This window comes from Buteo buteo, chromosome 3 (genome assembly GCF_964188355.1).
Source record: "Buteo buteo chromosome 3, bButBut1.hap1.1, whole genome shotgun sequence".
NCBI lineage: Eukaryota > Metazoa > Chordata > Aves > Accipitriformes > Accipitridae > Buteo > Buteo buteo.
This window is the reverse complement of record NC_134173.1, coordinates 42,084,313-42,102,917: the sequence shown is the minus strand read 5'-3', so window position 1 is coordinate 42,102,917 and position 18,605 is coordinate 42,084,313. Positions and strand designations below refer to the sequence as shown.

At 48.0% G+C, this 18,605-nt stretch overlaps 1 protein-coding gene across 1 annotated transcript in view; it reads left to right on the top strand.

Annotated features, from left to right (window-relative positions):
* The first annotated feature begins 11,044 nt into the window (after positions 1-11,044).
* SLCO5A1 (solute carrier organic anion transporter family member 5A1) overlaps positions 11,045-18,605 on the top strand; it is an 82,422-nt gene continuing 74,861 nt past the window's right edge. Inside the window, exons 1-2 of the mRNA XM_075023435.1 lie at positions 11,045-11,326; positions 12,137-13,547. Coding sequence (XP_074879536.1) covers positions 12,569-13,547 — 979 coding nt within the window. The 5' untranslated portion in view covers positions 11,045-11,326; positions 12,137-12,568. The remainder of the gene's footprint in view (positions 11,327-12,136; positions 13,548-18,605) is intronic.

Here is an 18,605-nt window from a genome sequence, read left to right as displayed (position 1 = left end):
TCTTGGTCTTCTAGGAAGGAGTATTTGAAAGCTGGGGACTTCCCTCATCCTCCTTTTTTTATGGGTGCAAGGTAGGAAAGTAGGAACTATGCAGGAAGGCATGACAAATTGTAAATGATGGCAGTGGAGCAGTACTCAGAGGAGCTCGCTTGTACCTGAAGACTGTAGTTTGAATTCTGTCTGAAGACTTAACATGCAAAACTTCTCCTGTCAGGTAGCTGAGTGTGAATGACTTTTTGCTGTCTATGTGCAGAGACACAGAATTTTTCTATCTTACATGTCTGAACAACACTAAACACTACAAAATACTGCTTAATTTAAGGATTTCATCTTTTCAAGGATTGCTGGAGAATGTGTTTTCTTAGTCTACAACCCCTGCATAAAAATCTAACTTCTATAAACAGTTGAAAATTGCGAAGTATTTTGGCTTTTTGCTGTCAACCCATCCCTCTGGGAGCCATATTTCTCTTCCTGTTTGAATGATATGCTTGTTGCTGAAACGTAATTGCTGACCCAAGGCCAGCGCGGGGTCAGGGGTGTCAAACTTCTCAGCACAGGGCCCCTCTTAACAGGGTTGTATTGGAAAACACATCTTCCGAGAGGAGCTGTCTGCCACCGCTTGTCCCTCTCGTAGGACCTGCTGCCGGGGACAGGCACCTCGAGTGGTGGTTATCACATGGGCTCTGGCATCAGCACCCTGTGCCCTGGCCCTCACCAGTGGGAAAGAGTGATGCAACACCGTGTTCGAGTGGGTTTGATGATTCGAGACCGTTGGGTTAAGCTCTTTGCTGGCACTAACTTCTTTAGAGGCACTGACTGGAGGTCATGTTTGGGAGGACAGCACTGGCACTCCCAGTTGTCCAGCCTGTTCTCCTTTGAGAAGACTGGAGCATATATTTTCTCCCCAGATATTCAGGATCCCGCAGATCAAAGACACTCCTAAAGAGATTTCAGATGCATGTATGTTCTTTGTTTCTCAGAAGACAATAAATGGGTTGAAGGTGGCAATAACCTGGAGAATAATTGCCTGGCAATGGAAATTTTACCATTGACTTTTGTGGTGCCAGGATTTTACCTTTTGACTTTGGACAGCATTTCATCTCTTGGGTGTAGCTAACACTTAAAAAACTCCCTTGTTGAATTCACCACTGCTCCCATCTACCAATTCACAGAACACAAACCAACACATCAGTGGGAATTTCTGCTTATGAGATGAGCAGCAGAAGAGGTAGCACTGGGCATCATATAAGGAGAGAGCTGAAATGCCTGCTGCAGCTTGGATTGCCTTCTCCGGTGGTTTTATACGGCTCCATCGAATTCACACCCTTTCTTTCAGTCTTTGGTTCAACTGTTTTCCTTTATTTATTACTAGCGTGAGTGTAGTCTGTGTGTGCGTGTGCCTGTGTGCATGTAAGTAATAGTAGTTTTTACTGGTCTTCTCTTTCACTTTGTTGAGTGTCCTGGCTTCGGCTGGGATGGAGTTAATTTTCTTCCTAGTAGCTGGTATAGTGCTGTGTTTTGGATTTAGGATGAGAATAATGTTGATAGCACACTGATGTTTTCAGTTGTTGCTAGGCAGTGTTTACACTAAGTCAAGGACTCTTCAGCTTCTGATATTGCCCTGCCAGCAAGGAGGCTGGGGGTGTGTGTGGGGGCACAAGAAGCTGGGAGGAGATACAGTCAGGACAGCTGATCCAAACTGGCCAAAGGGGTATTCCATACCATATGACGTCATGCTCAGTGTAAAAACTAGGGGGAAAGCTGGCTGGGGGCCACTGCTCAGGAACTGGCTGGGCATCGGTTGGCAGGTGGTGAGCAATTGCATTGTGCATCACTTGTTTTGTATATTCTAATTCTAATTATTATTATTATTTTCCCTTCATTTTCTGTCCTATTAAACTGTCTTTATCTCAACCCATGAGTTTTGCTTTGTTTTCCGATTCTCTCCCCCATCCCACTGCAGTGGGGAGTGAGCAAGCAGCTGTGTGGTGTTTAGCTGCCTGCTGGGTTAAACCACAACACTGAGTAATATTTGTACTTCTAAACAGGATTTTTAATACTTAAAGAAGCCTGCTAACACTGCCCTTGAAGCTTTACTTACTTTGTCTTGTCCTCATGCTGGGAGCAACTCTTCCTTTAGGTGACAGATAGCAAGCCCATTTTCTGACATTTCAGATCCAGCAGCGTCACGGCACACAAGGCAAAATAATAGCTGGAGGGACAACAATGACAGACTAAAAACATCTGAGTGAAAATCTGCTTTATGAGCATCATTCTAGGCAGGATTTCCTTTCAAAGCTACTTAGGATTAATTTTACATAGCCATTTTATATGTAAAATAATTTAATTCCATTCACCACAGGTAATGTTGCATGTTGCAAGTGAATGCATCACAGCATTTCTTGTACAAACACAAGCTCTGTCCCTGTGGACCAGAAGGGTTTCTGAAGAATAGTAAAGAAAATAAGAAATTCAAGGTTTGCTCCTGCTGCCAATCAGAGTAGCAGTCTCAGCAATGCTGTATATGACTTCAAGCCTACCATGAGAGCCTTGAGGTCACACTCCACAGCATGCCCTTGAGCATTACACAACACCCAAGTCTTAATGGTCCCACAGACATCTAATAATAAGTTAACAATTAAAACAAAAGATTACCATGTGGGTGAAATGAGGCTATAGTGCCTGGCTTTGGCTCATGCTCTGGGGCACAGTTAGGTCAACAGCTTTCACGTACTGCTCCACCTCTAACTTTTTTGCAAGTTGTATTATTGATAACAGATCTAACAGACAAAATAACATTTAGAACAGAATAGAATAGAAGAGAACAGAATAGTTTAGTTAGAAGGGACCTACAAGGATCATCTAGTCCAACTGCCTGACCACTTCAGGGCTGACCAAAAGTTAAAGCATATTATTAAGGGCATAGTCCAAATGCCTCTTAAACACTGAGAGGCTTAGGGCATCAAGCACCTCTCTAGAGACCCTGTTCCAGTGTTTGACCACCCTCTTGGTAAAGAAATGCTTTCTTGCTTATTATCCAAGTCAGGACCCGGTTTCCAGGTGAGGTGAGTGGAGGAAGGGAGCAGATAGAGCCTCCTCCCTCCCCGCTCAGTTCCTCTTGCAATTCCACTTCTGGCAACGCCTTGCTCTGTTCTATCCAGTATTTCTAATGAAAATCCCCCATCTTCCTCCTACGATTTAAACTGCTAACTAAAGCTAAAATGAGAATAGACCTTCCCCAAATGTCATGACAATAAGTATCTCAGAAGTATCTGTGACCCTAAGCTGAAGAGCTGCCCAGGCTGGTGACTTAGCTGATACAGAATATTATCATTTAAAGAAGCACTGCAACAGTCACCTTCCTCTTCTTGACAGCAGCGAGATAGCTAGATCACATCTGGAGGCAGCAGTAGAGGCTGCAGCAGGAGATTGAGGGCAGGAAAATCACTGGAGAAAAAATGGTGCTGGCTTGCTTCTCCCCCTTTGAGAAGGCATCCTCCCAGCCTGATGTATTTCCACCTGCTTCTGGTGACACTCTGGAAACACTAGAAACACCAACCCCGCTGCGTGCAGGACCCACCAGCTCAATGCTCACTGCATCTCTGCTCTGCTGCCTCTCGCTTCAGCTCCACTGCAGCAAGTTTCCCCAGTCCCTGCCCAACCAATGAATATTGGATTAAATTCAGTGTTCATCTTCAGTGGCAGCTGGACAGCTGAGCTCAGTCCTATGGGTAGAAGAAACCCAATGGTATTTTCCTGAACCCAGGGGAATTGCTTTGTCCTATAACTCAGATGAGAATTTGGGCCACGGAGGGCTCAGGGCAACAGTAGGGTGGTCTTTAACATGGAGTGGGAGGCTGCAATAGTTGAAATTTACCATTGGATTTCATATATAAGCCCCCATGACTGCCATGCCTGAAAGCTTTCTTGGGTCAGCAGCTGCAGAGGCTACTGCTTGCTGACATAAGCCTTCAGAGTGCCCACATTAAAAACATGTTTTCAAGGATAAAAGATGAATAATGTTTCAGCATATGGTTCCTCTTAGAGCATTTCCTTTGGTTCTTTTTTCAGCCTTATAATAATAAATACATAACTTCAGGATAATTTTGCATGCATTCCTCTAAGAGATCTGCAAGTTTTATTTGTATAGGGACCCTAAGGCTGTAAAATATGCCCTGCTGGGCAAATTATTCTTCCTAAAACCCAACAAAACCCTGCTCTCATATCTGGCCTAAATCTGTTTTGAACATTGGTGCATATTTACAACTGCTCTCCTGGCTACCTTTTTGTATCTCTGCTTTTTACACTGTATTGCTTCAGACCGGGTAATTGTAAATAGCTCACTACATTCTTTTCTGGTTTTCATATCCTAGGTGGAAGATTTGGTTTAAGTGCTGGAGATGTACAGTAGCCCCAGGGCTTTGAAATGGCTTTACCACTCCAGAGGTAGGGAGTAGAAGTCTTATGGACTTATCTCAGAGTGCAATTCTCCTCATTTCAGCAGTTTTCTCCCTTTTCAGGTCTACTGAAACAGGAGGAAGCTAGCTTCTGTACTGGCAATTGAAGAACTTTTTAATATTCTCAGATTTACTGAACTGATTATGTTAAATCACATTTTAGATTGCAGTGTGTTTCATTAGAGTCTATTCTCATGACTCCTTCTTGTGTTACTCTTATTTTGTGCTACCTTTATATTCATCAATGTTCAATTACTTTATTGCTACTCAGTAATTAAATTTGCTCATGATATTATTTAAAGGTATTGGTTCTGAATGACATGCACTTTCCCTGGACAAATGCTCTTTCCCTTTGTGTGAAGGCACAAGTGCTGATTCCAGGTGGCACGTTGCTGGCTCCCATCTGAGGCGACTGGCTAGGGTGACACGTTGGAGCACGAATTCAGACACTGGCATGGTCCAGAAAGATGCATTTAAGGTGTCTACCTCTACACACACAGTAGATTTACTTAGAAGCTGGCAAGAAAATTGATTTTTTTTCTTGCTCTCTGTTTAATGGTGCATTATAGATTTTGTGGTTTTTTTGGTGTTTTGTACTAAACCCCCTACATTTTGCAGTTAGTGATGTTTGTGGTCAGGCCACACTGTGGCCCACAGTAGACTAAAAGCCTATCGTGTCATGGCAACTGGGATCGGGGGTTGATGACCCAGGAGTTCCCAGACATTTTTATGATCCTGCATACTGACTTTCAGAGAGGATATTTTCACTTGGTGGCATTCTTCCATGATTCTTCTATTGTGGTGCTGATATTTTGTGATTTTGCCAGTGCATTTCCTCTGAGACAAACTAATGATCAGGTGGGGGGAAAAATCAATGAGTAAATGTTCTATTTTAATACAGAATTTTGAATTTGGATATGGGCAAAGAATTCAAACAGATTCAAACTGTTACTTCAAAGTGTTTTGACTTTGTCACTTAACATTTAAAACTAGCACACTTAAAGGCATATAAGTGTAGAGAGGAGAATAATTTTTAAGGATGGTTAAGGTCATAATGCATATATTAACCAAATATAAATGCATTAGCTTATACATGAATACAGAATTCTTGCCAAAAGGCCGCTGAAAGGTGACATTGAAATAAAGCAGCGCATGCTGAGAAACGAGATCTCTGTGAATGACAGTGAGAGGGAAATCTGGTTTAGTCTTTGTTCACGGCTTTGGTCCTGGGTTCAAATGATGCTTCCATAGTTTCAGATGAATGCTTACACCATTTTAAAAGCAGGATGTAGTAGAGGAACCGGGACTTGCAGGGAAAAAATGTGAACACAAAGAATGAAATGGCATAACAAGGCACAGTACAGCTCCCTTCTTCCTCTCCCGTGTAGATTATATGAGTATCTCATGTCTCCCTAATGCCTGATAGTGCTGTGGCAGTAGGAAAAAAAAGGCTTAAAACCAGAGGTATAGATCTTAGGAAACAATTATAGGCACTAAATGTGCCTTTGCATTCAAGGCATAGACCGTATCTCATTATACTGCCGCTAGGCTACCACAGCCCTGTATACATTCCTAACTAAGTATCCTGGTGTTTAATAAACTGGTATATCTTACTTGTAAATAACTTGGAAAAAAGATATCTTTGATGATTAGCTGCTAGATTATCTGCCTTTAGATACTGCTTGCTCAGGGCTAGAGTGCAGCACTTACTGCACTGCGCTGCAGCATGCGCTGCGGCTCAAAGCTGCCCAGAGCCTCGGCACCCTGCGGCGCTTGAGTGAGGGGCTCCAGCCTGGCTCCAGAGCGGAGGAAAAGGCCTGCTCCTCTCCTCAGTGCAGGGATGGAGGAAGCCCTCACGGTTCTCCTCAAATCGGAGAGACTGCCCGTACAGAGGTCCTGTGCTGACTCGGACAGCTTCCTGCGCCCTCCTCCCTCCCTCTGCCCCGCTAGACAAATTCCTAGCACGGCCTGACATGTTGCAGGGTTGGGAATTAGAGCCCCTGCCTCCTAGTTTGTCACTGAGCATTTATCAATATGATCTCCAGAGGTTAGTGGTATGTAGAAAATGTGCTTTAGTTTCTCCTTGTTTCTTCTATGCTTTCTCTTCTAGTTTTTTTTTTTTTTTTAAATTTTACTTTGTCTCCTTACATCTAAAACCAACTGAGACTTTTTATACTCAAATCTGTTTTTCAAAACAGGAGTTTTTCTGTGTGTAATTGCATAGGAGAGAGTCATAAATAATCAAGAGTCAGTCCCACTTTTAAGATGCTCGACTAGCTTTTTCAGACAAACGCACTTAAACATTGGGCTTTTGCTTGAGAAAGAAGGTCTAATTTTGAACACAACTGTTAAAATTATCCCAAGTAGATTCACTGCAACTTAGCTCCTGAGACTTGGCATCTTCTAAAACAAAACAGTAAGCCCTACAGAATCATTACTATGACTCATGTAGATGGCATGGGCTTTATCCTGCTACTAGGCACTCAAAGGGGAGCCCGTGTTTATAGTCATGGTGCCAGATTTAGCCCTGAGATGAGCAAGGCATGTCAGAGCCTTTCCTGCGCTACCCTTTGCAGGTAGCCTTATCACCTGCTGCTTCCAACTGGGCCCCCTGCACTGACACAAGCCTGACTCACCACCTTTCCGTGCCCAGTGAACACTGGATGGCCAGCTGAACCCATCCCTCCCATCACCCTGGCCCTGCTGCAGGTGGTGGGGGTGCTCCCTGGATGGGAGAGCATGGCACAGGGCAAATGATAAAGTAGAAGAATGACCTCAGTGAGAAAATGTAGCCCTTTCTTCTCTGATGTGTACAGTTTCAATGCTAACAGCTGTCACCCCTAAGCTTAACTGTTATTTCTGAGACTGTCTTTCTCTTTTCTGCCATTCTCCTATTGCTTTGCACTTCCCTCCCATTCAGGGTTTCTTGATTTCATTCATGAAACTGTAGTTAGCTCTTCTCTGGAGACCGACAAACGTTAAGGTGGATTTATCTGAACTGTGCCTGAGTGCGGTTAAGCTCATTTCTTGTACTAAAGGAGGTCTTTAGTTTGGGATCTTCTGTTACAAGCGCTCTCTCTGACATGTCAAATAAAAATAATGAGCTGCTCCCTCCCAGCAGTGAGCTGCCCTCGGGAGTTCATTAGGACACTAGCTTGGTGAGAGTCCCTGAGGAACAAAGTTACTTGTCCTTTCGCTTTATGCTTCCCCGTGCTCACGCTCCAGGAGGACCTAAAGCCCATTAGCCTCCTAATGCACATCCTGTTTTGCTTATTGCTTTATTAATATTGGGCTGGGAATGAAAAGCAGATGTTGCCCAAAAATGGCAGCAGTGTTAGGGAACAGGGGAAGGAAGACAAGCGTGTTGATTTATTGCATTTGTGGCACAGTGTCAAGAGGAAAACCTGGCTGGAAATGTGAAAAAATGAAGGAAAAGCAGAGCCATCAACTCAGGCCACCCTTCAGCTGAGTTCTTCCCTGTCTTCAAGGCCTGGAATAGACAAGGCTGAGGCACCTTGTTGGGCGTCAGCAGCTCCCTGGACTAGCAAGTACATGTAAAGCCCCAAATCCATCACAACTGAAGTGTGACCTGAAAAAGATGGCGCCTTTGTAGCTCTGTTACCTTCTCCTCAGAAACTGATACAGCTTGTAAGACTAAGCCAGCCGGAGGTAAGGTACAGCTCTTCCCCTCTGCTGATGGGTACCATCTCTCTGCCAAGAGGGCGCGTCCCTAAAAGAACAGCAGCCGAGCGCACTGGGCGAGCGCTCACCACCACGGCGGGGGCAGCCCGCGATGGAAGGAGGTTGCCAGCTGGGAACTTGGGTAAGCACTCTTAAGACGAAGGGCCTGTCTCCCACTAGTCCTGACTTAATGTCTTCCACTAACACAGGTAAATCAAAAGCAAGGTGTCAGCCCATATCCTTAACCTAGCAAAATGGGAACTGTGTTCTTTTGCAGTTGTGGCCATAAACAGACCGTTCTGCAACACCAGTTGATTGCTTTGTGCTTGAGGGATACCGTGTATTTTAAGTTCACTACAGTAAAACCTTAAAAGCAGAAAGTTTGCATAATAAGTCTTACACATTTATATTTTACCGTGAACTTGGATACTGTCATTGCACCTTCTGTAATTAACCCATCAAGTGAAGAGAGTAATATTGATTTCCCGTTCATCACTTGGCACCGGGTGCTTATACCCACTGCAGGCTACAAATATTCTTGTTGCTCAGGTAACCTGTTATTTAAGTATTCAGAGCCAAAAGTAAGCAGGGAAGTCAGGCATTTTGGTAGCTGTAGTCAGCTGTAGTAACTTCCTAAAACAAACATCTTCACCTAGTCCTAAGGACAATTTTATCTCTGGATAGGTGTCATGGTTTAACCCCAGCCAGCAACTAAGCACCGTGCAGCTGCTCACTCACTTCCCCCCCCCTCACCCAGTGGGATGGGAGAGAAATCAGGAAAAAAAAAGTAAAACTCATGGGTTGAGATAAGAACAGTTTAATAGGACAGAAAGGAAGAAAATAATAATGATAACAATAATAAAATGACAATAATAATAATAAAAGAATTGGAATATACAAAACAAGTGATGCACAATGCAATTGCTCATCCCTCGCTGACCGATGCCCAGTTAGTTCCCGAGCAGTGATTCCTCCCCACCCCCGGCCAGCTTTCCCCCCAGTTTATATACCGGGCATGACATCATATGGTATGGAATATTCCTTTGGCAGGTTTGGATCAGCTGCCCTGGCTGTGTCCCCTCCCAACTTTTTGTGCCCCTCCAGCCTTCTTGCTGGCAGGGCATGAGAAGCTGAAAAATCCTTGACTTGCTATAAACACTGCCTAGCAACAACCGAAAACATCAGTGTGTTATCAACATTCTTCTCATACTAAATCCGAAATATAAGACCGTACCAGCTACTAGAAAGAAAATTAACTCTATCCCAGTCGAAACCAGGACAATAGGTTTGCCACTCTAGAAAGAATTGAAATTGTACCTGTTTGCAGGCTGTATGGTTTGCAACTGCTGTGAAGGCTGGGAATGCTGCACCCTTGTATTTTCCCATGGGATTGGAGAATACTTTTGTGATATCTACTGTTATTCTGTGATCTCATGAAAATTATTGTTGGTTTTATACAATAATGGCTAGGAATCCTGGTAATAGAACAAGATCCCAAAGCTGATGTATAAATACATGATCTGTAAAGCTTACAGACTGCAGTTATTGGTTCATCATCAGATACTAGTTCAAGTGCAACGGAGCTACCGAAGTTTAATGCCTACCGCCTGAATTATACATGTGTTCTCAGGGATGGCTCAATGAGACGACTGAGTTAAATTAAGAGCTCGTCCTTGTTGAAGTGGGCTATCCTCTCTTCCTCTTTCCCCATGGACCTCCCCTGTTTTTTTGCAAGCAAGTTCTTGTGCTCCCATCCTTGGTGAAGTGATCCAGCTCATCAAACCAGCAAAAAATGTTTCTTTCCCTTGGATTGGTTTCCTGCCGCCTCAGCGAGCTGAATCAGCTTACCGAGGGCTGAGCCAAGTGCCAGAACCCGCACGAAGGAAGCTGTGGCCCTGAGGGGCTGACAGTGGAAGAGGAACACCTAGGGAAAAAAACCCTAGGGAAAAAAACCCTAGGGAAAAAATGTATTGTCCTGGCTGTGTTGAGTTTAAGCTGTTTTGAGTGCAACGCAAGCACAAAGAGGTACCAAGCACAAGCGTGATAAAAATTGAAAATGCTGTCCTGTGAAACTATCTTCTTGATCAAGATTCTAAGTAAGTAAACAAATGCAGTGAGTCAGTCTTAAACACTTTCTTTTTTAAAGGAAGGGAAACAAATCAAAGGTAAATCCTCTATCCTGCCAGAAAAGCACTTAGCTATTCAGAAATGTGTAGGATTTTATAGTTCTTTGGTGTATTCCTTTGCATCATTCTACGGTAAAACTTAGGGCAAAAAGAGGAATACCTCATCAGTTCACTCCCTATCAAACCACAACAAATGTAATCATTTCCAGGACTATCTAGACTTATCTTAGTACTAGGGCTTTAAAAACGACGACTTGAGAGAACAAACCAGTGCGATTCAGACACTACACAAACTGAGAAAAAGGGATTAAAAGGAAAGCGTGGGGAGTAAACTCCAAACTACTTTTCCCAGGTTTTGTGCGCATTTCCCGCTTTTGGAGATGGTTTACTTTGTAGACAAGTCCCTGGACAAAATGGATCATCAGGTGGCCTGGCTTTCTATTCCCTCCCCCCAAAAACCTCCAAACCAAAACCCAACAAACCCCTTTGTTCTTTCTTCTCCCTTTTCAGCAGTTGAGGTCTCGTCTTCCGAGTATTTCATGACCTTTTACACAAGGCGATGCAACCCCACGGAGCACCCGAAACGCCGCCTGGGGCTGCAAGCGCGCCCGCCCGTCGCTCCGCTGGCTTTCTCGGCGACGGCCGGGAAGCTGCAGCACCCGGCAGCTCCGGAGGAGAGCGAAGGCACCGGCCAGCCCCTGGCAAAGCCTGCCCCGCCGCCGGGCTCCCTCTCCCGCGGGGGCTCCGTAAACTCTCGCCAGGGGACGTAACGCGGTTCATGGCGGGCTGCCGCTCAGCCCTGCCGCTGCAGGGCGCGGGGGCCCGGGACCCGCTCCCGGCTCGGGGAGGTCGGAGGGGACGCGAGCGCCAGGCGGCATCGCCCGGCCCGCAGGCGGCGGCGGGCGGCGGCGGCGGGCGCGCCTGCGCTCGGCCGCGCCGCCCGGGGAGGCGGAGGCGGCCGAGGGCGACCGGGCGTTGGGTGACAGGCGGGGCGGGGGCGCAGGGCCCGGCTGGCTCCCCGGCTCGGCCGCCGGCCGCCCCCCCCCCCGCGCCGCAGGCACGGTGAGTAGCACCCACCCCGCCTTTCTTCTCCGCGGCGGCCGGGAGGAGGGCGCCCGCTGCGCCCCGCCGGCTCTCCCCCCGCCCTGCCCGCTGCCCACCCTCCGGGGGCGGGGGGAGAGCCGCCGCTGGGCCGCCGTTGCCCGGGCTGCCGCTACTTCCCCCCGCCCCTCCGCGCCGCCGCACCGAGCAGGCGGCGGCGGCGGCGGGGAGACAAAAGCGGACAAAGGAGGCAAAACGCGTGTTTCGCTGCCGGGGTAGGCAGGGCTGGGCCGGGCACCGCTCGCTGCTCGGCGGTCCCGCGTCTCCGCGGGCACGGGGGGCGCCCGGGCGAGCTGGGGCGGCGAGGTCGGCGCCGGGGTGCCGGCTCCCGGGGTGCCCGACGCCGCTGCCCCGGCATCGGCTTTGTTCCCCTCTCCGCCGCCCGCCGCCGCTCCCCGGGCCGCCGAGTTGTAGCGGAGTATGTATTTCAGCGTGTTTATTTTTAGGCTGGAAAATAAAAGGCTTGGCACGGCGACCTTTGGCTGTCGCATCCGGCGCCAAATAAAAGGGTCGCGCTCCGGCCGAGGCCCGCGGACGTGTATGTCCGCCCCTGCTCTTACGTAAATCCATGTGCTGTCCCCAAGGTCGCGGCCCCCGGGGCGCTCCCGCGACCCCCCGCCTCCCGTGGGGGCGGCGGGCGCTCCCCCGAGCTCAAGGCAGACCCCGGGGTCGGGCGGGCAGAGGCCGGGGCGGCGGGGAGGGGGGGGGGGGGACGACGACACGCTGGGGCTCGGCGCCGCTGACCTCCCGCGCTTGCTCTCCGCCCCGCAGATCGGCAGCACCCCCCCCGGAGCTCTGTCACCGGCGTCGGCGGCGCGGAGCGAGGAGGATGCGGGCGGCGGAGCGGCGGCGGCGGCGGCGGGCGGCGCTCCCCCGCGGCGGGCGGGCTGGCCGCGGGACCCCGGCGGGCGGCTGCTGAGCGCGGCGCCGCGGGCATGCGGCGGCGGGGAGCAGGAGCCGCCGGCAGCGGGGGCGCCCCGGCGGGCGGGCGGCCCCTCGAGCGAGACGGAGGGAGGATGGAGCCACAAAGGACTCTGGCTGACACGTGCGGCGGGGCGGCCGGCGGCCGCGGCTAGGGCCACCCCCCTCCCCTCCCTCCTCCCCTCCCCGCGATGCTGCGCTCCCGCCGGGCCCCTCAGCGCGCTCGACGCACGGCGGCGATGGAGCCGGCCGGGCTCCTCTGAGGCCGCGGCCGGACCCAGCATGGCCTCGGCGGGGACCCCGGCGCCGCGGCGCCCCGGGGCGGAGCGGCCGGCGGCGGCGGGGGGCCGGGCGGAGGCGCCGCGGTGCCGCAGCCTGCCGGCGCTCGGCGGGGCGGCGCCGCGGGGCCGCGGGGCCGCGCTCGGCTCCCCCCTGGCGGCCGGGGGGGGCGGCGGCGGCGGCGGCGGCGCCCCGCCGAGCCCCGCCGCGGGAGCGGCTCCCGAGGACGACCGGGGCGGGGGCGCCGCCGCCGGCGGGGCTGGCCGGCCCCCCGGCGGCGGCGGCGGCGGCGGCGGCGGCGGCAGCGGGACCTTGCCCCGGGGGACGGAGCGCGGCCAGGCGGCGGCGGCGCCCGGCCGAGGGGTGTCCCCGGGCCCCCCGCCGCCGCCGCCGCTGCTGCTGGCGGGCCCCCCGGGCAGAGCGTGCCTGCGGGCCGTGCTGGCGGACTCGCGCTTCTTCTTGGTGTGCATGTGCTTCCTGACCTTCATCCAGTCCCTCATGGTCTCCGGGTACCTGAGCAGCGTCATCACCACCATCGAGCGGAGATACAGCCTCAAGAGCTCCGAGTCGGGGCTGCTGGTCAGCTGCTTCGACATCGGGAGCCTGGTGGTGGTGGTCTTCATCAGCTACTTCGGGGGGCGTGGACGGAGGCCGCTCTGGCTGGCCGTAGGGGGCTTTTTCATCGCTCTAGGGGCTGCGCTCTTCTCCTTACCTCATTTCATCTCGCCGCCGTACCAGATCCAGGAATTGAACTCCTCCGTCAGTAACGAGGGCTTGTGCGTGACTGGCAATGGCACCGCCAAAGAGCAGTGGGACTCGCCGGCCTGTGTCAAGGACTCCGGCGGAAACGACCACTCCCTGTACGTAGCTTTATTCATTTGTGCCCAAATCCTCATTGGCATGGGCTCGACACCCATCTATACCTTGGGACCAACCTACCTAGATGACAATGTCAAGAAAGAAAACGCCTCGCTTTACCTAGGTAAGGCATCAAAGTACCAGGGTGCTTTGAAGGCTGAACCCCAGATCTCTCTGAGGGACCAGTTACAGGTACTTCTGCCCTGGTCCTTCCGAAAAACATTTGTGCTAAGCTTTCCTTCTGAAGTGAACTTTTGCAGGAAAATTGCCACACTTTCCTATTTCAAAATGTTTTGTGGAGTGGTGAACAGCAGTAACTGGAGAAGCTGAGGTAGCATGTGTAAAAGTGGCTGTACTCGCACCCTCCTGCACGGGGAACGGGACGGCACAGAAGGTCGGCTTCTCTAATGCTTTTCGGCACTTGGCCTTAGCTGGTGACTTTTTCAGAAAGCAACATTTAAGTTTGCCGTGCCCCTTCGAGTTTCTTTTTACTGATACAGAAGCAAGGTATTTCTAAATTTTGGTCAGCATGCCTTTAGCCTAGAGTCTCTATCTGTAATATTAATGTTTTATAAGCACTTTGAGAGGTTTTGGCATGCTTTGTTTTACTTTTCCAGCATTCATTTAACTAGCAATGAATTTTGGCTGGCATTGATAAAGAATCTGGCAACTCAGATAAAAAACGGTTGATGAAACAGCAAGTAAAACCTTCAGGGTTAAGAGCTTGGTTGCAGTAGCTCAAGGGATGCAACAAAATGAGAGTCCGATCTGGCAGTTTCGGCAGGTACAGACAGGACTTCCTGATAGTCGTTCTTATGATGGGAGAAAGGGGTTTCTCAGGTAACTAACTGGTTACTAAACTTTTTTGGAGTTTGAACATGGTACTGAACACCATACATTTTTGATAGTTTATGTAATGCATAAGAGGATTGACTGTCCTCTGACTTTGCACTAGTATCTTACATGATTCTGTAAGAAATGAACCTTACGTACTCCTTAAAATTCTTTTCAAATAAGGAGAGGCACTTACGGGGCTGAAAGAGCTGCCAAGAGGTTTTGGATGCTCAGCGTTACCATTTGCAGTTCAATTTACTTCAGCTTTACGATAGCTGTGGAGATAATCATTCCATGTAAAATAGCCATGCATGAAAGGGATACACTCGGGGGGGGTGTGTATGTGTGTGTGTGTGTGTGTAATTAGTTTATTAAGCAAAAGTAGTGATACGGATCAGTATTTTTATTCCTTTTGACCTGTTCTTCAGCAATTTGACTGTTCCCTGAACCATTTTAAAGCCATGTATAGTCTATGTGCGGTGTCTTGAGAAAGCCTGAGGGACTGTTGGTTTTCGGAAGGAGGGACAGGTATTATCTGTCTTTTTTCTATTCTTTTCACAGCATTGCTAATCTGTTGGGTGAAATATTTGACAAAGTGTTTTCCCTCTCTTCCTCCTCTCTGAGAAATGTTAAGTGGTATGGAAATTTAGATTAACCTAGAATCAACTTTATTGGCAGTATGAAAAAGCAAAGCATCTTGTTGCTGAGGTTAGTAATTGTAGTTCGGAGCAGCAGAGAGGGGAGCTGAAACTTTCGCAAATAGATGATTTCATACAGTCCTCAAAAACATGGGAAAAAATGAAATGGAAAGTATGTAGGTGAGGAATGAAGGGTAAAAGAGATGAACGATGTGAGAGGAGGAAGAAGTCTTCACCAAAAGGGGAAGCAAGGTCAGTGGTCGGAAATCCTCACTGTGCGGGAGAAACGATGCCTGCCACTGAAATGCTTCTAGCACAGGAAATTGTAATAAAGTGACTCAGGTAACTTTTAATTGCATCAAAGATCAGCCTTAAAGTTAACAAAGGTGAAAGACACCAGCAGCCGTTGGAAGACTCTGTGTGACCCCGTACATGCCAGGTGCTGAAGGCAGCTTTGATCTATACTGGGGGTACCCTCGTACAGTTGAAGTTCATATGTAGTGATTTGGAAGAGTAAAGATGAGGTACCCAGCTACAGTGTACATGAAAAATTTATGCCTGCAATCTGATTGTGTCCACAGGGAGAAGAATTAAAATGAACACAAAGCATGTTTAAACATCGAGTAAAATGTACCTTTCAGTCTTTAAGTTTCTTGGGACTGAAAGGAATGTTGCTTGCCATTGGAAATCTTGGTATTATCTTTTTTAAACAGTGTGAAATTCTGAGGAAACTTTTAACTTGTTCAGGTTTGAATATTTACTTCGCTTTAGACTTAGGCCAATGACTTTTTGACAGGCAGGATTAAAAGCTGAGTTCCGTGGAAGAAAAGAAAAAGAGCATTGTTTGGTACATTGATGTGAGCAAACATGTTCTTTCGGAGCTTCTCAGTGGTTTGGAATGTTTCATGTCCTTGAGAAGGAGAGGGATTTGTGGGCAGCGGGCAGCCCAGCTGGGCATGGGGATGGAATAGAAGTGGCCAGGGCATGGCTCTGCAGGCCAGCCACCACACATCTTGCCTTATGCAATGCCTGTTTCTCAAGGCAGTATGACTTTATTACTGGGGCAAGCTATGCAAATGACGTCAAAATGTAAAATGTATGTATGCATGTAGGCATGAGCTAAGAAAAAGTCTTGGAGCTGGCCATGGGAGTTGAAGTTTTCAAAAGAGGAGAAAGCCTGGTGAAACAGATCCCAGTCACACAGATACATGAGGACAGTTAATTTAAAAAGAAAGTATTAACACAAAGTGGAAGGTCACCACTAACGTGTTTGTTCGTAATCATGCTGGTATTGCATTCTATGTTTTTCTTCCAAAGATAGGTAACATAATATAAAAGTGTTCAGATGAGAAACATTTGTTTACAAGCATGCACATGATAAAGTTCCACCGAGCTGCAGAACTGAGGAGCTCTTCAACCCCGCGAGTGTGCCCACTAATATTAGGTCAGTAAAGCCCCCCCCGAGTATCACTAATCCTGATTCTGCAAAAACTCACCTTATGTGGCTGTGGAAGCTATTTTATTTATTTTCCAAGTTAATCCAGCTCAGGGCTCGAGTGGCGATAGCATATCCTCTTAACTGTAGGCATGCAAGCTCAATGTGGACAGCTGTTTTAACATTCCTGGCTGGAAGTCCTGCTCTCAAAAAACATATTTGATGCTTATACATAGTCTCTTGGCTGCCTACACTTAAGTCCATCTGTCAAGGTGGCGTGGTGCCAGTTTACAAGGTGGTATCTCATTTTTAGTAGGACAAAGGTGCCAAGCAGGGTTGTGTATTTGGGCTGCCTGCATAGCAACGTGCGAGCTCACTCTTCTGCGGGATGTTTCTTCCTTGTGAAGGCAGTGCCACCTCCAGGTCCTCCTGCCCCTTGAACCTGGTGGTACTTTGATGCCCTGATGCTAACTGTGAGAAAATGTATGACGTCAGGCTTGGAAACAAGTTGTGGTTGTAACAGGACCCTAGGAAATATAAGAACTGGCTCCCTTAATCACAGATAATCCAAAATGGAAGTTACATACTTTCTGTAAAAACCAGGCAATCACTAAGTTGTCTTTGTCCTCTCCAAAAGTCTTTCCCTTCTGTGCTCAGCTGTACCATAGCATGGCTGTCATCAGCTGCCCGATGTGTGCAGGTTCTGCTTTTAATTAATTAATTGAATTGCAATTTGTCTTGAAGTCAAACTGGACTTCACAAGTCTTGTTTTGTACTCTTGATGGTGTTTCTGCTACTTGTCAAGTTCTAGCACTTAAAACACTCTGTTTTTTCTGCACACTGTGGGCTCTTTGTAGGGATTCAATAGGTTGTTTTGAATGTGAGTTTACCTTGTGATTGTATCATGAATTTTAATAGCAGTTCCTTAAAATTAACTGTGGCTTTTGGAAAGGGAAGTTTTATTAGTGGCATTACAGTGCCTGAATAATTTTAAAATATCTTGCTTCTTTTGCAAGTGGGTATTGTAATAAAAAAGGAATTTACTTTGAAAATTCATGCATAGAAAGGCAATATTAGGTTTTACAGAAATATTGCAATAAAGAAAATATTTTAGCATTCAGGAATGGCTTTCACCAGTACCCCCAAAAATGACTAGTGGGTGAATTAGTCATTGTGCTAAGGATGTTTTATTTCAGTTTCCCGAATGCTATAGGCTGGTTAGGATATGATATGAGAAAAGGATCTAAGTCAGTTTAATTTCATGCAGACTCTCCATAGTTTTGGGAACAAACCATAATTACAAAATGCAAGGATAAAGCTTTTATGAGATATAAGGTAAAAATTTGGATAAACCTGTGTAAATGGAGTTGGTACAGATAATGGCTTGACAGCCAGGGAGTAAAATCCTTTCCTAACCTGGAAAAAGAATAAATATTTAAACTAGTTTCAAAAATATTTTGGACTCTGGCTTTGTTTTCATGAGGATCATTTGTGGGTTGCTGTTCCATTTCACTGTGACTATATTCTGCTTGGGAATCCCCTTCTTACCAGCGTTTTACAGCTGGATGCTCTGGGTACCCCTCATGTCTTTTACAGACTTCCCCAAAGCTTCTATACATGTATGTATGTCAATTGTATTTATTGTATTTCTGGTCAAATCTACCCCTATATCCACGTCCCACCTGGAAGGAGAGGGCAGGAGGAGTAGCTTCATGTACTCCACCAGAAACCCACCACCTCTGCCTGCTGGGTCCCGGGGCAGAGTCCAGCTGCTGAACAAGCTGGGCCTCCATAACATGCCGTTGCCTGGATGTTGGCATGGGAAGCACCGGATTTTTGTGCTGCTTTGATTGATTCGTTTTGGTCTGGCCGCTTCTGGGGTTATGCATGCCACTTGGGGACAGGAGCTGGAGCCTGCCGAGGGCATCAGGTCCTCTGTATGGATGCTGCAAGATCACTGAGGTTTTCCAAGGCAGGATCAACTTTCTAGCTGAACAGGAGGGACCATCTGGAAGCCGTGAATTGGCTGACCAGCATTTCATTTTAGTGTCATCATTCAGCCTTATGACCACTTGTGGTTTACATTGAAAGTGCTTCCTGCTACCCGATACCCGAAAAGGCTAGTTTGCTACAGGGTTTTCTCAGCATTGATCCCTGTAGTTGGTAAACCCTGCAGACATAGTCCCTTGCCTGTGAGGAAGCAGGACTTCATGAATCAAAAATTGAAGCAAAAGGGCATGTTCACCAGCATTTTTTATTGCTTGCTGTATTTCCC